The sequence below is a fragment of the Thunnus maccoyii genome, chromosome 6, assembly GCF_910596095.1.
Source record: "Thunnus maccoyii chromosome 6, fThuMac1.1, whole genome shotgun sequence".
In the NCBI taxonomy this organism is placed as follows: domain Eukaryota; kingdom Metazoa; phylum Chordata; class Actinopteri; order Scombriformes; family Scombridae; genus Thunnus; species Thunnus maccoyii.
The window spans coordinates 9,853,817-9,881,601 of NC_056538.1; the positions used below are offsets into that span (position 1 = coordinate 9,853,817).

The 27,785-nt window shown below is 40.2% G+C and overlaps 1 protein-coding gene across 3 annotated transcripts in view; it reads right to left on the reverse strand.

The window, feature by feature from the left end:
* Positions 1 to 27,785, reverse strand: part of gdpd5b (glycerophosphodiester phosphodiesterase domain containing 5b) — a 43,611-nt gene that overhangs the window by 9,826 nt on the left and 6,000 nt on the right. For 2 of the 3 annotated variants that reach the window (XR_006096621.1, XM_042414667.1), the window contains 7 exons: positions 18,486 to 18,659; positions 7,002 to 7,105; positions 5,095 to 5,188; positions 4,835 to 4,894; positions 4,276 to 4,374; positions 3,352 to 3,445; positions 1,535 to 1,680 (listed from right to left, as the gene is read on the reverse strand). Coding sequence is in view for 2 of the 3 variants with exons in the window: in XM_042414667.1 (XP_042270601.1) it covers positions 1,535 to 1,680; positions 3,352 to 3,445; positions 4,276 to 4,374; positions 4,835 to 4,894; positions 5,095 to 5,188; positions 7,002 to 7,105; positions 18,486 to 18,602 (714 nt within the window). In the remaining variant the exon portion in view is untranslated. The remainder of the gene's footprint in view (positions 1 to 1,534; positions 1,681 to 3,351; positions 3,446 to 4,275; positions 4,375 to 4,834; positions 4,895 to 5,094; positions 5,189 to 7,001; positions 7,106 to 18,485; positions 18,660 to 27,785) is intronic. The other variant, XM_042414668.1, reaches the window with a different exon arrangement.

A 27,785-nucleotide genomic window follows, 5' to 3' on the forward strand; every position in this document is an offset into this window, starting at 1 on the left:
AGGTCAGCAAAGTGGAACTTTAAGGTGAAATAATAATGAAAATGCTGAACACAAATCAAAATTGTTTTATTAATTATCAGGAAGGTTGTTTACCTTGCGAGGCGGCTGGATTCACAAGATCATGACATCACAAGATCACATGAGAATCCATCTTGTCAGGCTTCAAGTTATGCGCTGGCATCATATGAGGACTCTCTAGTAATCTCGCAAATCTAGCTGTCACGCAATGTAAGATGCTGATAGACCCTGATAGACCGATGGTTCATCCAATCACCTGCCAAGTATTTTTTGAAAGTGCCTGCCCTTTTCCAAACAGTGTCCAAGGACAACTTCTCAGATTCTGTGTAACAAACCATCTGGTGCATCAGGTTAGTAGGTTGCATTACTAAGTCAAAAATAAATATAAATATAAAATTTGTGGTGCATCACAGACATGTATGTGATGTGGAAATAGACTCCTTGCTCTGAGCACAAAGGGATGCAGTGAAATGAAAAAGGGCAGGGCTCTGCATTGCTCTCTTACTCATCAAGTCAAGGTTATGATCAATACTGAGTCAATAGGTTAAACCTCACATACTAGAAAACTATCTTCCTATGTAACCCTGTGTGTAACACCAATGACTGGGAACCAAAGCATAGGAATTATGTTGTAATCAATACAGAGTCCTTCTGGGAAACTGAGTCAAGTCATGTGATTTTTTTCCCCCCTTGTGAGAGTTTCTCACAGTCTCACAGAGCCACTCCTAATTTTAGATTCCACTGTAAGGATCGATCACTTAACATAAATACCACAGAAAGCAGGGTGTGTGTTTGAGCATGTTATGAATAACCTTCCTTTTCCTTCCAAGTCTTGCATAATGCAAAGCAGGATATTGTGCCAAGTACATAAATCCCTCTTCAGGTGACATTTAGAGGCAATACAATTAATCCAAGCACATGAATCAAATATAAAAAAAAGGTACAATGTGTTTAGGCATGCATGAATCATATTTTAATGTGGCCTTTCACTGCATACTTGAGATAATCTTTTAAACACTGAGAGAACTGAAAACAGCTGACGAGAAAGCAGTGAATCTGATCATAAGAGGTCTAAAATCGAGCTGCCAAGTCTTTATTTTCACCAGGCTGAACTAAACAGAATCCAGCAGAAAATGTATCCCTGCAATGCATCAGGCAGTGAGCGCTCCAGGCTCTCACTGGGTTATGTATGTGGAATAGACTAGAATAGCCCTGAGAGGTGCAGGACAAGAAAAATGAATGATAAACAAGGGCAACAAATACCTATAAAAAGGCACCACACTTTTTACTTTGCCTTTTCCAAATCAAGGTCAAGTGCATCCTGAACGCTCGGGGTTCATTTTCTGCGTGGTTCAGTGTCATCAACAGTGTTGAGGTTACAGGTTTGATCCCCTGTGCAGCCAATTATCAGGCAGCTACAAGTGTATGAGGATGTAAAAGCATATATAATTTGTTGGAGGAGAGCAGTCACTTATTCCCACATTCTGATTTGGATGATGGATGTCAGCTGACTCACCATGGGGGCTCCCTGGTGACCAATAACAGTGGGGCGTGGTTTGAGGGTGCTAGGGTCCATGATGCATGGGGAACTGATGTACAAGGGCACCAGGTAAAGGCCCAGTAACACACTGAGATACAGCAGCATGACCACCACCTGGAACTCTGTGGAAAGACACAATAACATAGTTATGGTTCATATCCATGATATAACTATAGAGGTTGAAGGAGTAGATCGACATTTTGGAAAAGCAGCTGGTTAGCTTAGCTTAGCGCAGAGACTGCAAACAGGGAGAAACAACTAGACAGGTTCTGTCCAAAGTCAGCCTAGCAGCACCTCAAAAGCTCACTAATTAACGTACTATACCTCGTTTGTTTAATCCTGCAAAAACAGACATGTAAAAATGAAAATTCTGTGTATAGGGAGTTTGGTTACCATTAGACAGAGCCAGGCTAGCGGTTTCCCCCTGTTTCCAGTCTTTATGCTAAACTAAGCTAAAAGGCTGCTGGCTGTAGTTCAATACAGTCATGAGGTTGGTATCAACCTTCTCATCCAACTCTTGGTGTATTTCCCAAAATGGCAAACTATTATTTTAAGCATAAAAAATGTGTATACAGGTTTGTACTGCTTACAAACTTTCCATCTGATTTTCACACACAACATGTTTTTTTGGCAAATACTTGCCGTTAGATTTATATTTGCTTTACTAACGATGTGGCTGACGTAGTTAAAACGCTAAACTAATTTGTCTCTTTTAAGCAAACATCATCAGCATGGTCACGTTGAATATTTTATCTTTTGTACCAGAGGGAACAATTTTGTGCGATCTAGGACCCTCGTTTGGAAAGAGATGTGTGATGCAAGTAGTCGCTGTGAATGTGGGTGATGCTCAGTACCATTTATAGCTATGCACGGTGGCCGACAGCTCTGACCTCAGGGGCCAAGGAGATACACTTTCCCATGCAACCACCTCAGTGTAAGCGAGGGATGAAGGCTGCGAGTGCAGGCACACACAAACACAAACACACACACACACAAACACACACACACACACACACACACACACACACACACACACACAAACACACAGGGGAATGTATTTATTTCAAGGTCAGCTCTGGGGCGGGGTTGAGTAGACAACTCTTGTTACACACAGGAGACTCACAGCCTTCATCCACACACACACACACACACACACACGCACACACACACACACATCCTCTTTCCACCCTAGCACAGATGCTGGAGTGGGAGTAATCTAGACCTTTGCACCTCATCAAGTCTCTCCAAAAGCAGAACCTAAAATGTAGCTAACAACTAAGCATCCCTATTATGAGTTTTAAATATTCCACACAGTGCAAACTTGTCTGCCTTGTCTGATATGGTGGAAATTATGTAACTTTTTTAGCTAAATGTATCTTCAGATTAATTAAGGGTAAAAATGTCATGATTTACTTGACAGACTGATTGCATCTACAACAATTACAATTACTATTTCGCAATAATTTCTTCCATAAAACCATAAAACTAGATTCAACTGCAACACGCTGACTTTCACTTCTATTCATCAGACATCAATGGCAGTGAATACACACAAAGAGCCGCTAATCCTCAGATAGAGTCTCGAGGAGAAAACAAATCCAAGCTGTCCTGGCTGGAAAACATCACATGAGCCTGTAGGAATGTTCGTTATCTCCGACACCCTGGGTGGAGGTCTTGGCCTCTGTCTACATAGTGTTAATCATTCACCACTCTTCCTGTGCATGCCCGCGTGTGTGTGTGTGTGGCAGACAGTTATATCAGGTAAGATTCTGTGTTTGCAGAAGTAAACTTACTAGTTTTTTCTGCACGGGCAACCTGTCCAGCCACAATCCAAGACAGCGCCGTGACCGCAGCGAGAGCCCCGATGTGCAGGAACGGACCTGTGGCCTGGACATGATGTGAGACACGGTAGAGAAGATGAAGGCAGGACACAAAGAAAGAGAAATGGAGACATCGATAAGGATTAAAGAGAGATAACAGTGAGCAAAAGAGAGAAGAAACAAAGACAGAGATGGCAGAGGTGTGGAATTACAGACATTTTCTAGGGTTAAAAGATTGGCAACACTATCCAGAGATAATATTTATAATTTGTGGAGGCGTTTCATTTTAATGACATCAGTTTCAGTCTAATTGCACGTCCATTTCTATCACACATCCCTGATGGTGCAATAATCTCAAAGGGGCACACTAATAAGAATAAGATTGTCAGAACTCCTTAGATATTGTTTAGCTGTTATATCACAGGCACTAGTTTCAATACAGATTCAGTGCAGTGTCACATCTTTATATGCAGTTTACTTTATTGCACTTTATAGCATATATAAAGCAACATAGATTATGTATATTTAACACAGTTACAAGTGCTTGCATTTGGAAGTATTGAAATTGCTTCTGGCATATGAATATCAGTGTGATGCCAGGTTAAAAATAGACATGAGAACCTTTCCAGATTTGAACGGAAATACTTCACTGAAAGTTACCGGTCATGTCAGAAATAAATGCAACCTGATTTGACTTTCTGCCATTTTCAAACATTGTTGATTGATGTTGGTTCTTCCTCATGGAGGAAAACTGATTACAGCTCTATTTTATACAGTGGTAAAAGCCTGAGGTGTTATGAGGAAATAAGCTGCCTCCAAACTTTGCACTTGGCAACAGCAACGATATCAAGCCATTGAACGTGGCTTTAGGGCTTTCCTGTGTCTCAGTCAGCTGACCTGCAAGGAGATGGGGACGACATCCCATTCTTGTCCCCATGTTTGATTGATAGATATCACCCCAACAATGGTGGTGAGCAGAGCAGCAGTCACCCCTATCTGTGTAGACAGAGAGGGACATAGACACAGAAAATAAAACAGACTGTTACTTTAAACACACACACACACACACACACCACAGAATAGCCCTGCATGGCTCCTGGCCCTTTCACACGCCAAACGGTGTTTGGTCCCTGTATTTGGGTTGCTGATAACATTCTAGACCAGGTCATTAACTGAGCTTTCACAACTCTCCTGGGACATCACGATCCAAACTGGAAGTTCAGGGGAAGTTCAACTGATCAGCCATAAACGAGCACACACACAGGCACCAAGCGTTTAGTGTAAAACACCACCAGCAACACACACACACACACACACACACACACACACACACACACACACACTGTGACACAGAGGGTAGAGTACATATGTAAAACTCTCCCACTGACTTCTACCTCCCAATTTAAACCTCACACACAAACAACACAGTTACTCAGTCTCACATTTGGCACGTTACCTTATGAAGCCAGTGCAAATTCAACTGTTGGCCAAGTGCAATGTGACAAAGTGCTAAAACCTGAAAAGAGTGCAAAACACAAACATAAGAGTACAACTTACAAAAACAAGTGCGCTGCCTCACAGTTCTCAACTTGCTCAACATCAACATGAAAACAGTTCTGTTTGGCGACACATACAGACGATTCAAAATCTGTTTCAACACAATCGAGGCACAAGATGTTTAACACCTCCTCAGTGAATATTTGATGTAGGACTGACCATTAAAAATGCAATGTAGGTGAAGCCAGCAGCGGTGGTGGCCAGGATGGGAACAGTGCCATCACTCCACTCCCCAGAGCGGTTGTAGAGGAACCTGTGGGAACAAGAGGAATAATAACATTTCTCATATTGAGTGCTCGCCAGCTTTTTGTTATTATATTGACTTACAGGCAGACACCTATCACGTACCCTTGATCTTAATGCTTTATTGTTGCAATAAACAGGCCACAGACACAACAAAGACAGCAGCCTCAGTGACCAGAGACACTACTGTTGGGCCACAGGGAGGATTCAAACAAAAGAGATTAAAGTATGTTATTGTTATATTAATGGAGGAGTGGTAAATTATTGATGGCTGGTTTCTGTCTCATGGGGGTGTCTCAGTATGAGGAGCAGGAAGGACTGTAAAGGTGGCAACACAAATATAAATCTACAATATGTCAGTCTAAGCTTTAAAGCTCAATAAGTTCACCGCTGCAAGACAAAGGCAAGTGTGTGAGTGTACACATGTGCATTGGGCCTATAGCACTAATTACACCCAAAGCCTTATCAGTCATTCAAGGGGCACAGAGCCACAGCAGAGTCACTTAATGCTGATGCTCGAAGCCCTTTGTGAATACATTTATACTGCAGATGGACTGGGACCTTCCCTGCTGCTTAAATCACTAGAACACACAATGGCAGGGATGTCATCTCTGTCATTATCTATGAAACCAGAAAAGCAGGAAGAAAAGAAGGAAATTTATACACTTCCTATTAAAAAGGAACAGCACATGTCTGTTCACCAAAACTGGCATCTTAAGATAAAAAAAAAAAACAAAAAACAAAAAACAAAAACAAAACACTAGTTTGATCTGCTGATAAAACTGGACTGGGCGGTTCTTTGCAGAGAAAAACGAGGGTGAGGACTATACACACAGAAAATGATGCTGGGAGAGCGAGAGGGAGAGAGAAACCAGAGAAAAAAATACAGTGGGAAAGGAATGTGAGAGGAGTTAATGGAAGGCAACAGACGATAAGAGGGAAAGGTGACATTGTGGAGGTGGAGGAGAGCCGGAGGAGAGGGAGAGGGGGAGGGGAGAGGTAGTTGGGAAGAAAGACCAGGGTATGTGATATATGGGACAAAGCAGTGAGCATGTTGTAACATATATTATGTATAATTTACAACACATAATATCAAATTTTACCATTATATTACAGAAGAAGTTTGGGAAAAGATCTGACTGGATGCTTTGTGCCTGTAGTGGGTAGTTCCTCTCAGGGAGTCCCTAAAACTATTTGGTCCGAAAGCGCCTATAGTCTTCTGAAAGGTGACTATATATTGAAAACTGTGAGTCTGTTGTATTCATTTCAGATTGATGGAATATCTATATTGAATTTGGCAGCGCTTTTTCTATGAAATCATGTGGTCACTTGTGCTTTATGAATCTTGTGTGTAGGGTGTGTGAAAACAGCTGATTACAGGTTTTATTAAAAAACTTTATTTTTGCTAGCTGTTTGTGATGTTTTATGATGTGGATGATGTTAGTTGTCATTGGGCAGCAAAAAGATGCAAACTCGCATGAATACAATACCTCAAAAATCAGGGTTTTGGCATCCATTTTTTCCCTTATTCAGTCACATAAACTCGTCCTCACGTAAACTAGTGGTCAAGTAAACACGGCACAGGGCTGAGTGATATATATAGTATAGGAAATGTTGGGCGAGGCATCGCACTTATGTAATAGTGTAATCTGTGGAGGGATGGGTGGTCCCTGCTCAGATTAAGGCAGATTAAACTGATGATTTAGGAAATCAACAAGCATGGATAGCATTTATTTACAGCCTAAACAATATGGTGACAGACGTCTGGCGCTTGGTTTGACCGGACAAACCCACAAGAACGCTACGTTTGGTTGAGTACTCACCAGTTGAACTCGTTGTAGTCGTTATGAGCCTCCCACCAGAAGTAGAACCAGACCAGCAGCAGACAGAAGGTAAAGAGGAGGATGAGGGACCACAGTAGCTCCCACTGCACAAACACATACAAGTAAACATCATTAGTTCTGCGAATCAAAGATATTTGTTCAAATAAACAACAAAGATTACACAGATTACACAGTCTCTGTTCCATGTTGTGACAAGAAATGTAGAACCTGAGTGAAATTTGGAGGTTTCTGAATGCTGAAACTGAAATTGTATCTACTGAATATTACTGGGACAAAGCAATTATGCTTAAAAAGGCTTCACAAGCACAACTTCAACTTTACTAAAAATATCTTCAGAGACTATCTATTCATTAGAAGTAAACTTTCTACAAACTTATCCTATGTTGAGCACACAGAGTCAACGTGGCTGCTGACCTTTGCAGAGAGTAAATCCCTTATACACTTTGCTCATTATCAAAGAATGACTTTTAATAACTTCTCATGCAAGCTGACTAATTACTGTCCTCCTCTGTCATGCACTTTTGCACCATGGCAAATATTAAATGGGAACATCTTAAGATAAAGACAGACACAAAAACATCCCTGGGCCATACTCAGGAGGATACATGCACACAGTAAAGCACACCGTCTGTCTTTGTCCGCGTACTTTAAATACATCTACACTTTTGCTGTGACTCGGACACGAACCTTTTCACCTTTTCTTAAAAGCACAGAAAATTGCTCATCGTTTAAAGAATACTCGGTGCACCTAAGAGACCCGAGAAGCAGACGTGTTGGCCCACTTTAACTGTGCTGATAACCCACACAAACACAGTGCTGATAGAATAATGAACGTTTCTAGGTTAACGTGAGATAGGACTTTAATCAGCTGACGGGACTGGGTGTAGGAAAACCATACACATACACACACACACACACACATATATATATTTCAATCACATTGTTAAATAAAAGCAGTAGTCAGACTTGCTTAATGACTTTAATTCTATGTAATCTGGACAAATCACACAATACGTGTTTTCTAAGAAAATCTCATCTTTAGACCTCCTGGGGAAAGAAAATCACATCACATCAAAATGCCAACTGTAATTACAGTCATTATAGATGTCAAGTGTCTACAATGTCCTCTTGAAGGTCAGGACTACAAATTCTGGTCAAACATATAGGCTACACGTTTACATAAAATAAGTAAGTGCAGTTATCAGTATGTTGTTTAATGCCAACATTTTGATTTGATTGACTAGCCAAAGCAAAAATGTCAAACATTCAGTGTGAAGATTTGCTACTTTTCCTTTTTTTTTTTTTTTTAATCATTGTAAATTGAGTATCTTTAGGTTGTGCTGGGCAGACAAAGAAATCAATTTGAAGATGTCACCTTAGGCTGCCAGAACTGTAATTTCTCACATTTTATAGACTAAAGGATTAATCATAAACCGGCAGATCAATCCATGATGAAAATAAGTGTTGGTTGCTACCAAATGTCCTCATGTATACAGTATGTGTGCACAGATGTGTCAAGATAAAAACACTCAGTTAAGCAACCCAAGCAAAGCAGCTTGACTGCACCATTGTTGACTGTGCACAGGATCAGATTATTATCGCCTCGACCAGCTGATGACACACAGGTAAGACAGTCTGTTTGACCTGCTTATGTCCGTTCACAACCTCACAGTTTTGTTGAATAAATCTAAAAGCTTTTAAATGTATTTAACATTTAAAAGCTTTTTAAAAGAAGTTTGAATCCTAAAAAAAAAATAAAAAAAAAAATCCTGAATTGATTCCAAACTAAAACCTAGTTGAAGGTCATATTTGAACAGCCTTGTTTTAAGAGCTTTCCCACATTTCACCATTCTGACCTGGGTCAGACTTAATGTGGAAATCATGATGGTACACTGGTATTATTTTATTTCTGGGCATGGTTATGTCATGACAGTCATCAATTGTACAAAAAAAAGGGAAACAAGCCTGGTGGCATGTTGATTCAATCACATCTCATGTTTAAGCATAGCCTCTAAAGTGTAATAAAAGCATTATTTAAGAGGGTCATCTTACATCAGACAATATGGGAACAATCCAAATCATTTTGGCTGCACCTCCAACATTTTGGATATGTCTTGTGACAAAAGAGCACAGCGAATCAACCCTAGTACAACAGGGTCTCTGTGGGAGGCATGTGTTAGTGTATGTGTGCGTACATGTCAGGCGTGTTCGATGATGAGAAAACACAGACCCTGGTTCCCATGGTCCTTAATGACTACCTGAAAACACCTGGGAAATCCGACCTTGCTCCTGAGAGGGTACATTGTTCATCTCCCCCGCTCTCTCAACCCTTCTCCCTCACATCCTCTCTGGATTCTGATGGATGCGACCTGAGACGCCCCTGGGAGAGCGGTGACGGTGAGGTCAAAAAGTTACCACTGAAGTCCCTTTAATTAATCAGATTACCTAGTCAGCTATCTCCCAATGTCATCTCTGAGATCTGATGCTAAATCTTGTATTTTATTAGTCATAATTAACTCACGCTGCTATATTAGCTTGAATATAGCAATCACATACTGTACATATCTCTTGAGGCAGTATGATTTCTTATGACTAGTTTTATGCACATGATAAAAACTGCATCTAAATGACAAGTGCAACCATCACCTTTGTCCTTGCTCTGAACAAATCAAAAGAACAAAGACAACATGTTGTGTGCCTCCCAGCGTACAGCACAGTGTAAGCTGTAACAGTCTTCTAAGACATAACACACACACACACAAAAAAAGGTTTTGAAGAATAACTTGATTTTAGCACCATGTTCAGTCTGATGTTGCCTCTTCTCAGCTCGCTCAGCAGCAGAGCTTTTCCAGTCTGACATGACTTGGCGTGCCCTCGTGACATCACATTACCATTCTGCACGGCAGGCATTTTATTTGAACACAGCACCGCATGGCATGGATCGAAAGTGCGGCAATAGAAATCTATCAGAACACCACAAACTCCGGAGAATCAAGACTGTTGAAGAGCAGTGCGTCCTAACAATCACTTGTGCGTTGTTCTGATAATTAATCTGAACAGTCTTATGCCGTTCGCCCCGCGGAGAAATCACAGAAGACAAAGAGGACAAGTTCACCTTGGCAAGATTCAGAGCTGTTGAATTAGATTTAATTTGAATCAAATTATGCGGTGAGGCGTAATTAAAAAAGGTAAAAACCGGAATGACTTTTCAAAACCATCAAGGGCCCTTTCTGTGGGTGCTGTAGAGTAATGTAGTCCAGACAGCCGTGATCGTAAATATATATTTTAAAAACAGTAAACAAATTTGCTCCCTGAACCAGAAACACTGGAAAGGAGGAAAGTCATATACAGAGATACATGTCATAGTCGAAGCCTCGTAAAACAAATTCCACTGCTAAAAATAGAAGAATCAAACAAATCAAGGCAAAATTCATTGCAGTATGTAAACACTCATTTTAAAACTTAAAAAGGACACATTCCCGAAAATCCTCCATTTGCATTTTTCTCTAAACTCTGAGCTATAAATGCTATGAACAAACATGTCTAAAGGATTTAGCAGGTCTTTGTAGAGACTAAAGAGTCAAACAGTGTTTAATTTACTATGAGGCTGCACCGAGGGTTCGCTCGCACTACTAAAAACAGTGAAAATGGTGTGAAACTGATTTAATGTTGCTGACTCACCACTGCATCAGAGAAAACTGCGTCAGTGATTTAACATCTGGGAAAAGCAGGCGTAGAGAGAGATACAACAGACAACTTTTTTCTCTAATAGTTAAAGACAATTTAATCAGTTACAGTGATGTAATACTGCAGTCGTTAGCAGCTCTCGTCAGTGGTTTTCTGCTCGAATTTGTATTTTCCTGACTTTTATTGGCTCACAGCAGGTCCAGTCCAGTACAGTATGACTGAGGAAGCCAATTATATATTTATTATATAGGCTTATTGATTAAAAACATACAGTTTACAGTGTTTCTCACAGAATTAGATTCTATCTGTGGCGGTAGCTGACTGGGTGGGGGGGGGGGGGGGGGGGGGGGGGCGTTGGTAAATTAATTATTAAATAACACCTTATATAAGGTGCTCCACTGCAAATACACATGCAGCTATATACAGCGTGCTAACCTCGACAACCCAGCTGTATTTTGACAGTGTTGTGTTAAGAACATAGACCAACTTATCAGAGTTAACTTGTATGCATCGGGTTTGGACAGATTTTTGCAGGTGTTCATGATACTAACCATTCGTGAACTCCGGTTTGATTCTACTCAGGAATTCAGCCAGCCGTCTTCTCCGCGGGGAAAAGCCAACAACAATCCTTCCTCCCGCACATGATCATGTTTTGATTCAGAGTGCGTACGGAGAGGAGGGGCTGTTCACAGACGGGTCCGTTTTCAACGTGTTTGTGTGTGAGAGAGGTAAAGAGAGAGAGAGTGGGGCGAGGGGGTGAGTGAATCAATGCGCTGTGTGTAGCTCTACTATGAAATAAAATTTTATCCCTTTTTAATAGAAAAAAAAATAGAAAATCAATATGTGGTGGTCAGTGTTGATACTGTGGCAGGCTACCACAAATAAATGATGGGAAAGCCTGCAGCGAATGTACAGAACATGGTAAAAATAAAGGAGACTGTAGCATTAAGTCGTCACTCTGTAATAGTGATTCTATAACGGTTACAGAGCTTTTCTGATATTCAGTTGCTCCACTTTTCCCTGTGAGGGCAACTGCTAATGACTGAACAATATATGCATGCTCACTCTTTTCCCTCCAAGCATGCTTCAATATGTCAAACAGAATCTAGGCTACTCTATAGTGTCATAACCACTGGATGGTTATTATTCATGCTCAGCAGCTTCTCTTAATACATATATATACACGCATGGACAAACACATGCTTGCTATCTGACTCATATACTGTAAACATATGATAAAACATTCATACATACTGTTAAATTATTTAAAAGAAAGCAAACGGCAATGATATGTATTTTGATTTACATCTGGTTTGCAAGTCAACCGGGGACTGAGTATGTTCTGGAGAAGTGATAAAAAATACACATAAAATACTTTCACACGAGTCATTCTGGTGCCTGCAGATTCACAAGACGAGTTGTGTATTGCTGTGTAGCTGCATAAATCTATTTTATTCAAAATTTCAAACCTACAAACACATCCGCAGTACACGAGCCATGTGTACTTTACTCTGACCCCCTTAACAGCAGTACGATCACGGAGGGCAAGCATGTGCATTTCAAGTATAATAACAACACCTGCACACATTTCTATCAGAGCATTGTTTTGTAAGAGCACGGTATGAACTGAGATGACAAACTGATGAAAGGCTAATTAAGCATGTTTGTGTATGAGCTGGCGGATGCAAGGACTACATGAAGAACTTGTCCTTGTACCATGTATAGCACGTCACCATGTACTGCGACACGCTAAAAGCTTCTCTACACCAATGTCACAACATTTTGTACTTGTCAGACTGTGTGTTTCTGATTATGAATTCATGTGTGTTACGGTACATGTTGAAATACGCAGACATTAGTCATCAGAGAGGAGACAAATAGCAACTCCCGTATTGGCGAACTACTGAGAGATGCTCGAAATGTCAGCAGCGGCACAACACCTGAACTTGGAACACTTGTAAATAAGACTGAATTATTATTATGTACTAATTTAGCATTTATTCAGGTTTTTTAGCTTTGCACCTCATATAAAACAATACAGAGATTTTCTGTCCCTAAATAGACAGAAAATAAGCAAACTATTCATATACACATGGTAAATCATTCATGGTAGAGATTTACAGGAGTAGGCAGGGTACGGCTTTATTTCTGGTGCAGCGCACATCTCTGCTATATAGACATCACACAATTAAACAACGCAATCAACTGGGTAAGCCAGCCAGACTCAGTGTGCTGCCATCTAACATGCCAACATTGTGGGGAGAGAAAAGCGTGGGATGGTCCCGAATCAAATTGCTGTCAAATATTAATCCAGACAGAAACAAACAAAAAAAAAAAACCACAAGCATGTCCGAGCTTGTGAAAAAGCTTTTAAACTCATGTAAACAAAAGGAATTCATTTTTTCAGCTCCATTTAGTGGAAAAAAGACAGAGCTACTTTAGCTGTTATTCTTTTGCTGACAGTGCTGCTTCTGCTGAGGCACAGCCTCACATGCCTCTCTCTTTGCTTCTATCTTCACTGGACTTGACACCTCAGTCCCTTGTCACATTCCTGAGCATATCCAGATAAGTCCCTGGCATTTCACACACGGTGTGCTGCACTGCTTTGTAATGCAGCTATACCACCAATTCACACAGTGTAAAAATGTGTGCAAATGCGAGGAAGATGCTCACTAGAGTAGAAAAATATGACAAACGCCGTCCAAATACTGAGCTGAACCTCCATTTTCTCAAAGATTTTAAACATATTCCCCACTTCACTAAAAAAAACAAAACAAAACAAAACAAAAAAAATACAGAAATAACAGTCCATCTGTTTCATGGATAAATAATTCATTCTAATATTTAATGTGTAGCTCTTAGACATTTCAACAGATGATGTTACCATTCCAGCAAACAAGTGTTTTAGGTCAGCAGCCACAGGCTGGCTGACCCTGCATCGCTTGTCCCTTTTAAACCTCTCTAAATCTGATCACTGCTCTGCTCAGAGGGGATCACACTTTTGTTCCAGTATTTGTGTTTTTATTTACCCCTCTTGCAAGGTCAACATGGTCTCTAAAACTGGACTAAGGATTAGAGTTATGTGATTACAGGCAGTGCCAGCCAGCCAGTTAGTCCAGAAACTGTAGAGATGTTGTTGGAATATCATTCTACACACTTAATTTGTGTATGTTTTGCATTTACTGGTTGCCTGGGGTTACCCATTTAACGTACACCACACACTAACAATTATGTATATGTGGCACAATTCACGTAAATTCACAATTCACCTTCATCACCTGCCTATGTCCATGAGGGCCACGCTGACCGTATGCACCGGCTGCACAGGTGTGAGCACGTCTCCACGTGACATCCAGTGTAGTATAAACACACAACCTTCAGCACAACAAGCCTGAACAGCCACACACCAGGAAGTGGTTTATATTTATAATTATAGCAGACAGAGTAAAAACTCTGTTCAGATACTATCTTATTTACCAGAGCACTCTGGTGTAACAGGTGGAAGAGTGAGGAGAGGGGAGGCTCTTGCAGGAGCTTAGAGGAAGGAACCACAGGTGAATTTTGTGTGAACCAGTTTAGTGATTGATTTGATCTGATGGGACAGTAAACAGAGTGTTTGGCTGCTGGAAATTGTAATATTAATATTATTGCATAATTACAATATGGTAGATTTAACAAACTCAGGGAAACAGCTTCAAGGGAGGTTCATTCATAATCAACATCAAACCTACATTAAGTGGACAAGGCTTTGTCCATGTATTTCAAGACATAACCTATTGCAGATTTATTGTGGATGTATGATTTGGTTTATGCAGCCTATAGCTTCAGTCCGATGAGTGAATATGATCCAGAACTACACTCGTTGCTTTTTTAACACAATCTCTAGACAGGATGTGTAGAGAAAGCAGCATGATAGCAGAGCAGCAAGCCGTACAAACTGATGCTGCAGATCTCACCCTGTGAGCAAAAGCAAGAAGCGTTCAGAGGAAACCAAAACCTGATCATTTGTTAAAACAATGTAGTTTTATCTCAAGGGTTTGAAATACTACTCCTAGTGTAATATTAAGAAAAAGGTAATGTAATACCCTTCAAGACATGATTAGCCATCACACCCTCAGCCTCATCTTCTTGTAAGTCATCTCACATCTGATATATTGAAGTTTATGACCTTTCAGTCTGACAGCCGGAGGGAAAAAGAACGGACAAAGATGTGATCAGGCACACAAATGCAGGAAAAATGTGGAAAAGTTACATATTGGGCCTTTAAGTCCAACCAAGGAAAAAAGGGAAAACAAAGTGATGATCAACATCTCTACAAGAATTATTTGATTTGTATTCGGCTTATTAATCTCCTCTTCTCTTAACTATTTAAAGTTTGGTACATGAGGCAAATGGAATAACTTGTGGAGTTGCCATAATTTCTACAAACAACTAACTGCTAGTGCTAGCCAACTGTGTTGTCCTACAAAGACAAATGAAGGCAGAGCAGCTTTGCTTCTATTTTTGAAGCCTTTGTGTGACTGAATGGTAAAGACTGGCTAAATGGAAATACTTTCAATTATTACTGAGAGGCCAGATCAGCTTGCACAGTGTGACGTGCGCCGTCTTCCTTGAACACAGACAGAAGCAGTTTCAGTAAGACTCTCAGTCAACCTGAACAGCTCATTACAGTGAACAAAGATGAAAAAAAAGGGGAGAAATATCATGACCCACATGTGAATGAGTCTACAATTGTTTCAAGATGAGATTCTCAGTTCTCACACTTCTGTGATTCACTCAAGTTACGTGTAGCTGATACCTGCTCTTGATTAGTCACAGTTTGTTTACTGGAACTTAAAGATGCAGTCTTATATGACATCATTATACTAGGAGGCATTTCTCAATGCAAAGGGCTGCTCTTTGGGTTAAAGGCACTCAAAGCTAAGAAAAGAAACATTAAAAGCCGTCTCACATGAGTTAAAATCTACAGTGACAGTCAAAAGTCTGGGAACACCATCCCATTCACTTGTATGAGAAAGTGTGTCCAAACTTTTGACTGGTACTATATGTTTGGCCAAAATAAGAGTCTGAATAGAAAATAATTATCCATAAGAGTCCAAACTTTTTATTTCCATTTGTTGTTGCGCTGAACTGGTCAAATATGTACCAAACATCAAAAAATAGGACTTCAGACCACAGATGTTCAAACTACAAAAACATGCTCAAAATTAAAATTTACTTAAGTTATATTTAAACCAAATAAAGTATCAACTAACACAAAAATAAATAGTTAACACAGCTTTCCTCTCTCTCTCTCTCTCTATTCTCTACAATTTGACAGCACCCAAACAAGGTGGCACTCTTAGCAGTGGTCTATATTTACAATTATTGTAGACAGCATAATTTTGGCTCGTTCTGTTTTCGGTTCTCTCCACTCATAATGGAAACATACAAGAATGTTGAGGGGAAAAATATCCTCTTCCTGAATCAACTGAAATGGAAATGGACTGCAGCCTGCGGAGAGCATGCAACTGAATGTTTGCTTCTTACACTGGGGTCAAGACAAGTGCTGCTCAACACCATGGTCAAAACAAAGGATAAGCACTGTGAACAAAGTATGCTGACTTGGCACTATCCTATCAGTTGGCCTGAAAGACAACTACTTGCAACAGGAAACAGAGCTACACGGTGTCCACTTTCCTGCATACAGGACGGGGAAAAAAAAAAAATCAATACCTCATTATTTTGTTCTGCAATGCTTTTTATATCGTCCAAGAACTATCAGGAATAACCACCCTTCCATCTCCGTGTTCCTTGTGTCTGTTTGTTTACACCTCTAATGTAGATTTAATGCAGGCCATATGTTGTCTTTGATGGATCTGTGTGTGTATGTGTGTGTGTGTGCTGAGTGACATGAATCTGTTGTCTGTGTCCTGGGTTTCTGCTTGTCTACAGTATGGTATGTGGGCATAAATAAATTATCCAACCTAGCATCTGAGTGCAAACACGCACATAGGTATGTACTGTGTGTTTGAGTTTTGTTGCAGCAACATAACCTGTGTGTCCTTGCTAAATACAAAGGTCGGGACAAATGACTCATCTTGTGTAGGCCGTGATATTTACTCTAGCGTGTGCCTCATAGTAAAAAAAAGCATTATTATTCTTTTGTTGGGAGTTACATGTAACTGTTCTGGTAGTACATCTTGGTTTTAAATTCTATAAAAAGGGGCGTTTAGCTACAAATGTGTTAAAAATGGTAAATCTATCATTAAAATGGTTTGTCATAGTATGTAACCATCTATATGTATACATTTAAATGCCCAAAAATCATGTGAATGCCAAGTTTGTCTTTCCAGACTATGATAAATGCATCCCTTATACAGCATACAGAATACTCTGTTTAGTGTTAACAACTGCCCAGCTTGTGGCTCTATACTACACCCACTCACAAAAAAAACATTTGATAGTTACCATTTATTAGAAAATCTGATTTAACTAATTAAAAATGGATGTTGGAGCTGACAGACAACTGGAAACAGAGGAGTATTGTAATGCCATATGAAGCTCTATGTGGAAAGCTGAAGGTTATCGAATAGAGGACAAGCCAGCAAGGACATTTTTCACCAAAGATAATTGTTCTTTGTAAATCAATGTCAAGAGACAAACATGATCAGTATGTAGGGTATCTAGAGACCATGAAGTGTGAGTGCACACTGGTATGGATGCCAACCACAGACTGTAAGATGCTACAGCCTTCTATGTTTCTTTTTTCTCACTGGTATATTCAGTAACAACATATCTTTGAACTTTTTCCACCTCCTACACAGCCACCTTGTTATTCTGAGCTGTGAGAAGACTTGTAACAGCTACATACTTAATTGAATGCCTTAATTTTTATCTACACGTTTTTGTCAAAAATGTAGTTGGCAGCTCATTGGAAGATGTTCATGAAAAAATAAGCAGGGACAGCTGTCACCTCTCGATAAAATTCATGTACAAAGGAAAGCTATCAAAAAGCTGAAAATGAATATCATTCTGCATCGATCTCTCACAGGAAAGCTGTGTCGTTATCATGGAAGATGACCTTGAGAAGATGAATCACACAGAGAATGGGACGATCAGGTCTCATTCTCTACCAAACCTGATGGGAGCACATGCACACGATTGTGAGTGTGCACGTGCTCACAAACCGGCTGTAAATAGCTTCCGCTTATGAGATGTCAGAGTGTGACACAATCAATGGCAACAAGGGCAGTATATTATATTTCCTTCTGCTTTGCTAAACCAGTGTTGTTTGAGCGTACAATTACAAACAATTAAAAGGGGTTTTCGTCTCAGTCAAAATGTTTTCTATAGATTACTGAATGTAAAAATTTTTTAAAAAGATATTTTTTATTGATATTATGCGGCAGAATCAGTTAAATGTCATTCTGTGCCACATTAACAGGCTGCTGAACACGTATATTATACACCAACCATCATACACATGTATCTTGCACTGCCTTAATTTCAGCCAAGAAGTGTTTTTCAATAGCCGTTTCAGCTGCTGTATTCACACATAGGCTAAATCGGACATTACACAGACTTTGTACTAGGGAGCTGGCAGGGTAAAGTCTGTCAAGTTCGACTGATTCGGACATTTGTGTTTTCACACACAGCTCCTCTGGGTAATGTCCGGATAACTTCAGGGTTGCAGTGCATGTGTGAAAGGGGCTAATGACTGACAGCCAGATGTACAGCATTTCTGATTGGTTGAATACATCCACAAAAGGGGTTTCCACCCCCCCCCCCTCTCACCTTGGTGGTGTCATCATGGGAACGTTGATAGCGTTTCCAGCGGCAACCGTAGATCCCAGTGATACATGACAAACACAGCTGGCGCTCATAGACTTGGAGGGGTTGGTGTTTCACCATGCTCCTTCAGTCAGTCCTGCTTCCAGAGCTCTAACATCCCACTGACTACGAAGGATACTGTAAGACAATAAAAAAACAACAACATATGAACTGTTAGTATGCATGTTGATACAAGTTACTGGTTGTTGAGAACAAAAAAATTAATGTACCAAAGTTGACAATCGATATTACCAAAAGCCAAAAGTCACTGGAGTAAGATGTCTTGCACTTTGACAGAAAACACATGCTGGCTTGAAAACCACCACACTTTTGAAACAAAGCTCAGCCTCAAATTAAGACCTTGTTTCTCACCTCCTGTTTCCAATGACAACTGAGACTGCTAGGAGCTCTCATCAATATGAACAAGGAAAAAAAAAAAAAGGAAAAATTAAATTGAAAAGGCCTTGGTGAACCAGCGATCTATTGAACATCGCATTAAATTACAGTGACCGTGAATACATCACAGTGTCACTAAATATCTGGGCCAAAAGGCAGCGTGTAGGCAAAGAAAGGGCCGGGCAAAGAAAAGGCCAACAGGCATAACAGGGATGTAATGTAACAGTCACATTTTAGCAAAACCCTTCAATTTACAGTATAAAAAAGAGATTCATGCTGCTTTGTACGGCTGTGATGGTTAACGCTGCAACAGAATCAGCGAGCAGCACACTCTTAATGCTGTGGTGCAGAGTCTCTAAAAACCAGACTGTTTTTGCATCATTCAGTGCTTTATTTGAAAATTTTAGGCTGGCAAAAAAAATCAGTTTACCCATACATTTTCATCAAAAATTTGACTTGAAACATTTATCTAGACTTCATTTCACACATGTAAACAGGGAGGCACCAGGGTGGCACCCAACCCTGCTCCCAGCCCTTCTTAATGCGGGGGAGCAGCCGAACAGCATAATACTTTTGAAAAACCCAGCATGCCTCCTATGCCTGTCGAACGCCATGGTTGTGAGGCATGGGAAGAAGTACCATGCTGTACGGGGTGTGAATAATCAGTTATAAGTCAGTCCCTCCTCTGAGCTACTACTGATTCAGCACTGAGACTCTGCAATCAGCTATAATAACAATAATGATATTACAGCAGTGCTGACTGTTATCACAAGTTTACCCCTCTCTCCAGGGACATGACAGAGCCTGTTGTGCTGCCGCTGCAGCTGCAAGGCTCTCATCTCGGTTCAATCTGGGGCTGAAAGTTAATGTCGTATCAAAGCATACACTCTGCATAATTAATGTCAGGGTTAACAATCTCTGCTGACAAACAAACATGATTAAAAGTGTATAAAACACAAATCTATGTTTTAACTGGTGATATTCATCTTTCCTTACAGATTGTGAAGCACAGCTAGCATATGGCTAAGTCACATCTGATGTTTCAAAGCAATCCTGCATGTTAACTACACTCTTCCTGCTGTAATCAGGCTGTCTCAGGCTCTGGGCAACTGCTCATTAGCATCTGCTGCAGTGGCCATGTTTCCTGTTATTAGTAAAACTGCTCTGTGGAGGGCGGGCCTGACCCAGGGGTATAATGAACCTGGCCCACCCCAGCAGGACCACAAGGGTCTTTGAAAGGCAGTGTGCAATGCTACTGTGTGGCTTAAAATGAAAAGTGTTCAGTGTCATACACTATACCCTGACCCTAGCTAAATACCTCCAACAACAAATAGTTTGTAATTTACGACAGAGATGTACTGTATCCAAAGAAACAGTATTTGTACCAAGTATAGGAATTGCAGAACAACACTAAAAGGAGAACATCATTTAAGGTTAGAAAATAAACCATTGGGAAGGCCGTTTTTGCAAAAACATTTTAAGCACAGTGACTGAATATAACCCCTGCCACTGGCACGGTTAATGCTGTCTCTGATACGACTCTGTCAAATAAAACCAGGCACAAACTGGATAAATGCAAAGACTTTAATGTCCTTCCACTGGTCAAACATACTACGCGCCAGTGTGTTATCAATAACCACCTTATCTTATTTGGAGTCTGTACTACTGTATTGCCCAATCTGACCGAGTAGCAACATAGCAGTCTGAGGGATTTGCACACATATCAGATCAGGCACTGCTTGAGTACCGGCATAGCTATTATGCTTGTCTGCTTATTCTTCTAAATAAATCATGACTGTCAGGCGAATGGTGGTCACAACTTTGTAAGCACAGGATTTTGAGTGTATTTTCTTCCAAAATTAGAAATGTGCAAAAATAAAAAATAAAAAAAAAGACTGCTCTCTGGGGCTCTAGGGAGGATCTTAGTCTTTCAGTTTGTTGGTCCAACAATCCTGTCTAAAAAAACAAAACAAAACAAAAAAAAACTTTCCATCTACAAGTCAAAATTTCCACTTGTAGTTTCATGAAACAGAAATGATGGAGGAATTCCCATGAAATCCACAATGGATAGACCCACAGATGAATCATCATACAAGAACTTTATCAGGTAATCATTTGCATGTGTACACAAGATTCACCACAACAAATGGTTTCTCTGGTGATTTTCCTTCACCTGTTACACCTGTTCTCCTGCATACAAACATGACAAATAATATTATAAATCAAGTCATCATTGTTACTGGGAGCCCCAAACTTTAATCGTGGTTGAAAATAGGTCAGGTAACAATGAACGTGATAAACAACTTCTGACTCGAGGGGCACTGTCATGTTGTCACTTGTTGACAAATTATAATGTTCAAACCTGTATTCACAGCAGTGCCTCCATGTTGTTAGCAAAGTGGTTTTTGTGGTCTATGTTGCAACACGTTTAGCTCCAAAAGCTTCTATTGCTGCCGGGGTTGCAGCCACTTGTATCCTCAAAGTCAAACATAACACACGTCACTACTACGTCAATTGAGTTAAACATCAAACGGCCCTTTAATTAAAGCTATTTGATGTGGGATATTATCATAATTAGGCAGAGCGGCACTGTGGCTACAGATTTGTCACCTTGAAATGGGAGTCTCATCCATTTTTTACTTCATAATGTAGCTAATATCCCCCCAACCCTCTCCAGGCTGTATAAATACCGAATGAAAAGCCCTGCAATTAATCTGTTTTATCAGCATGATGTCTTACCAGAAAGTCATCAGCTAAGTACGACCCTAATGGAAACAATTAAATCTTGAACGAATGAATTCACAAAGCTAAATTAAACACAGCATCGGTAATGTTCTGCACTTGATTCTTATCTAGGCAACAAACAGTGAAAAATGAGTTGGAAACTGACGACAAAAAACATGTTTTCCGTCTCTAATACAACTTTAAATAACAAATGTACGACAAATGTGCCAGATTTTTTTCTAAATAGCATTGTAGAATTATTATCAACCATCTACAGATGGAGAGTTACTGTACGCAACACTGACAAGTAAACAAAATAAATTATATCCAAAAGTCTGCAGTTGCACGGTCATATTTTGCCAACAAGGATCTGACACCTCTGACCACAGTGCAGTGCAGAAATGTGACCACCATACGGAGCGTGGGCTGCACTGTTACACTGACTGTCTATGTTACAGACACAACAACCAAGGAACAAAAGCTGAAACTTGAAATAGAAAAACACTGAGCACGCACAAACAAACAAGAAACAACCACCTCCCTTGTGTTTTGTTGCACATGAGATTTGAACAAATACATCTACTTTGTTAAGCCTTTAAACATCATATCAGTTACTGTTGTCTACATGGCCCCCTTTGTGACTGAAACAAGTGAAATGAAGAAGTGATCAAAGGAGAAGCACACTTTCCAATCATTTGCATGTCTGTCACAAGGTATCTGAACTAAGGTGAAAGAGGAGATATGAGTGATATGTGAGTGCATATGGAAAACCCTTAAACAGCTGTTGTCATCTCCTTTTCTGCTGCTTCATTTCCTCCAATCAAAAGGCACAGAGAGGAAAAACAGTCTGCAGGGGAGGAAATACTTCAGCAGTTTCCCAGCAGAAAACACTGTCTCCTTCTGACCAGGGAACTGAGGGAGAGGCCAAGCAGCAGTGAAGTATGGGACCGAAGGCCAACCCACTACTGAGGAAGAAAGCTTCCTTAAAGGAATAGTTCACAATGAAAGACCAATGTTCCTTACTTAACCACCACAATGCCATTCAAAATGCCATTGTAATATACCATGTGGACAAAACGACATTAATATCTGTTCAGTGTAATGTAATGTAATCCTAGACAACAGGCTTGCAATTATTACCAACGGTCTGAAGCTAATAATGTTCAGTTACTGACTTTCTCAGAGAGGTATCAACTTAACGTTTACCTCAACTTTATTCAACTGGTGACTTTTTAAGCCGTAGCGTATGTTGTATTGTTGGACTGTGTTATGGTGCAAGAGTTGAACCAACAACTCAACAGAACTCAACAAGAGGTGTTGTTCTAAGCTATAGAAGGTAATGTTTATTGCAGGGCCACTGTCAGGTGTTCCTGATAGTTCACTGATCTCTGTATATTATAACAGCATGGGCAACATACATAATCATAAGTGTTCTGGAGCCAAATGATCGCAATGTTGGTCCAGAACTCCCACAGTCCCAACAAAGACTTTTAGGCTACTTGGCACAGTGACGGTAGGTTCATCTGAGGTGTCAAAGCTATAAATTGGGGTGAATCAGAAGAATTTGGTCTACAAAAGCCTAAAAAGTTTGCATTTTAAAACTTTGCAGGCACAAACATAAAATTAGATGTGAACACCTTGGTCACACTCACAGTCATAATAGACTTAATATCATTAAGAATCTATTTAGCTTTCTGCAAATGGGTCTCCATTTAATCTTTTCCTGATCCCAATGTCATGTTTGAATGATCTGAATTGCTTATTGAGATGTGCAATGGATACTGAGTAATAAAGCACTGAAGACTTGGCTGAACCATGTTGCATCAGAAGATGCTTGTGAGGGAGTTGATTAGTGACACATGGGTGATAAAACCCATTATAACAAGCAATGAGAGTCATTATATCAGAGCTGTTAAAGCTGGCTCAGCACTGAAAGCTCAGTTGAATGCTATCACTACAGAGAGAACAGAGAGTCTTGGCAAGATTTAAAAGTGAGTCAGGAAAGACCCATCATACAGTAGCTCATGCTACCCACCTCCTTTTCTGTTTAATCTAAACAAACCACTGTTGCTGCTTACTGTAAAGTAAACCCCATCACTTCCTGTGCACTGTAGGACAGACTCAGACACTGCTTTGAACAGTAAATGAACATGGTTTTATAAATTCGTCATTGGTTCAGTCATTATTTTGTTATATCAGTTGGCAGCAGTGTAGATTGTGTATCCATGTAAAGAAAATATAAGATTCTTATTTTAAAAAATGATTTTAAAGTATAAATTATGTGACTCGGCCAACTTGTGCCCTGTGTTACACCTGTTTTGTTACCACCTCCGATCAAATCATCTCAAAATGCTAAAAAAGGCAGAATTCCAATTGATCCATTCTGAACAACTGCAGATACATAAGAGCAGATTATTAACTGTGTAAAAGAGGTATGCACAGGTAATAAAACACACACACACACACAAAACACACACTAATGCAGGCTAAGCTTCAGACTGCTTTCTTTAATTCCTCGGAGGCCAAGTGAGGTTAACTGGAGAACCAAAAATCTGGGAGCATGTTCTAACTGGCCAGGCGTAGACTACATAATGTGTACAAAATATAACTCCTTCAACTGTTCAGGTGAAGCGAGAGGAAAACTACTGTCACTAGCTGCTTCTGTTAGATTAAATTTGTTCTATAAAAGGAGAGCAGTGAATCGAGGAAAACAGGCGACCTAAAACTCTAAAAAAAACTGTGACTACAGGGCAAACATTATATCCCAGCAGGGAAGTCACAGCACTTGGCTATGCCTGCTTAATTTAATATTGATTAATATTACTTTTGGATATTACTTATGGAGGAGCACTTACTCCTCCATAATGCAGCCTACTTACAATATACAGCATTCAATATTAATATATTTGAGAGTGCCAGCTCAACACATTAATGGTAAATTGTAAAGGCTGCACGTACAGTCAATGCTATCATAAAGAGCAGACTGGGAAATCACAACTAAGTTAAAATACATTTCAAAGGCAATCATGGAGTGAGCACTGTAAAAACTGAGGCAATGAGTTTATTCACACTAAATGAGACCTGAGAGCAACCGCTTCATTTGCTTTATTTTACCTGTGTGATGAAAATAATCATGCTATGTTATTTGTAGTCTACCATGTGCCGACAGTTCATTATCTGTCCATGAGCTTCTCTAAGTCAGAAGACATCTAACACTTCCTGATAACAACAACAACAACATAGGGTAGCACATGACCTCTCACTGACCAGCACCAGACGCACAGAACAGCATTTGTTAAACAAAAGTAAGCACTTTGCTCACCGAGTTGTTTCCACCTTCACCTCTTCTCTTTTATAGTGAACAAGCTTTCACAAGTACGACAAGCTGTTGCTCCAAATCTGCAGTCAATGCAGTGACCTTCTATGCTGATATATTTCCAAATATGTGCTCACTTCTCAACATTTTTGTGTCGCAATTCCCATCACTGGTCAGATTAAAGACTAAGAACATACTTTTTGTGGTCTTAAAGTATTGCATGTTATAACAATGCACAATTATACACACAAAGCCTATGTGTTACCTAACAAAAAATATGTTTGGCATGTTTCCACATAATCTCAAACGCAACCATTAACATTATCAGTTCAATCAGTTATCAACATACTCTCTGACCAACCCCTAATGTAAATCACTCCCAATGAGCCAGTGTGGTGGGAAGCAAAGAGTTATTGGCCACAGCCTATAGCCCGCAGCTCCTTTTCATCCCGAGTCTGACATCAAGTCCCACCGCAAACCACTCTCATATTGCCCAGTCAGCTGTACCAGTCAGTCAGTGACAGCCATCACACTTGTAGAAGGAAGGTGATTTGTGATCCTGATGAAACACCGGCCTTTCAGACATCAATCAACAGGGTGAGAGGAGGACTGAGAAGGAAAATAAAACTAACTCACCCCCTGCTTTAAAGTTTTCCAGCTGAGCGAAGTATTTTTTGATTTATGTATCCAGGCATATGGTATTAACTGAGCATTTCTTAGCTTTGGGAGACAAATGACTGATCAGTGAGAGAATCAATCACAGCCACTCGTTCCACTTTGTTAGGGTCCCCATGGGTGATAACATGCCTACAAATAGAAAGGGGTTACAATCAAGGGCCTCCACAGAATATTGAAAGATGAAGGGAGAAATGCTGATGAGTTGACTGTATGTAAGCAAAAAAGCAAGTTAATAAAGACTGACGATGCAGAATGAAGTGCATTCTGGCTAACAAGCAGTTTGCGCTGATGTTAGCGAAGGTTGATGTGAAGGAAATCATTCTCAAGGTCTTTACTCTTCGTTTTCAACACTGACAGTAAAGAGAAAAAAAAGAGAAAGATTTCTATACATTTTGGAAGAAAAGTGATGCAGTTTTCACTTGAAATGTACACAGACATCTTTTGTTATCTAGTCTAAGCTGAGAATGAAGTCGCATTATCCTATGGAAATGTCTCCGATGTTTGCTTCTGTGTATTTCATGTCAGACTTTTGTGCACAAAAATATAATAAACAGAAATTTGAGTCAGCATGGGATCTTACCGTCTTTTGAAATCGGCTTGGTGTGTCAGGGCCATGAAAATATTCCTTCACATATTCATCAGAATGAACAGAGTTTCATCTCTAAGCATGGATGACCTGAGACGCGATGAATGTTCAAGTAACATGAATCGATGTTCAAGTTTCTCCAGCTCTGGCTAGCTTATGACATTGAGATGAAAAAAAAGAATTCAGTATTCAACACATACTTGTTGAAAGGCGCTGGTGCCAGAACATCCTGGCCTGACAAATGAGGATAGAGGGGTATTGCAAAACGCTTACATAAGGGTTCTTGGTTGTTAGTGTCCTCCGTGGACATGTAATGATTTTATATTTACCATTATTACTGTGTCTGAACCTTCAATAACCCATTATACCAATCATCTTGAGTAATTATTTATCCTATGAAATTAAGATGGCGTGAGAAAAGGAGCAGCTCACAATATCAAAGTCATAATAAACCTGAGATTTAAGAGGCATGCTCCAGCACCGTGCCACGTCAGGTAGTATAAGCAGTGCTACTAGAAGAATTATTGAGGGCAGATACTTTCAAACTGGCCAGCATCATGACAGAAGTGGTGGAGTTAGGAAGACGGGGGGGGGGGGGGGGGGGGGGGGGGGTGGTACAAGAACATCTTGACAATCTGACAGCTCATCAGTCTGAAAAAAAATTATGGGTCAGAGATAATCCAAGAAAAAAAATAATAATTTAATCACAGTCCACCAGCATCCACAAATTAGAACACTGACAATAGGGAGAGGAAGTGTCATTACTGTCATGCTTTTCCATTATTACAGCTAAACGAAATGAAATAAATGACTGGGAGAAGAGAAGGAAATCCACCCACTCAATTCAGTGTGGACAGACCAACAGGGTGTAAGTGGGTCAAGTGATATGTGGAGATATTGTCGTCATTTTTCATCTGGAGATGAAAAAATTCTCTGTAAGAGTGGGCTTCAACTTACCGTTCGAAGCCTCCTTCCTGGGTGGGAGAAAGTTCTGGTTTCCGAGCAGCAGGGTTTTTATATAATAGGGTGTTGGTCTGATACAGTAGTGTAAGCTGGTTTGATGCTGCAGGGACAGTGCTTGTCAAAGCAATGTGGACACACTCAACAGTGAAAGCCTTATTGTCAGCCTTAGGGGGCTTTGTGGTTGGAGGGGTTGGTTTATTAACAGTACCTGCAAATGCAGTGCTTCTTCCCTGAGGCATCAAATGTTGTATATTAAAAACAGGGATCTGTTTTGAAGAGCAACATCCACAGAGTTCATACTAGTCATCAAGGGCAGAGGCAGGAGTATTCACAAAGCCTAACATGCGTGTGTTTTGGAGAATGAGGAAAGCGGACCACCCAGACACATGTTTTGGTGAAAAGGCGGAAAAGAAGACGTGCAAACATCACAAAGAAACTCCACAGTCACCCGCGCTGGCTTTGAACCCGGCACCTTCCTGCTGTGACGTGACAGTGCTAAATACTAAGCCACGATGCCAAGGTTACAGTAGTGATGGTGTGTGGGTTTGAATAATTATTACCTTACAGACTGGATGACACTGAAGCTTGTCTACTTAATATA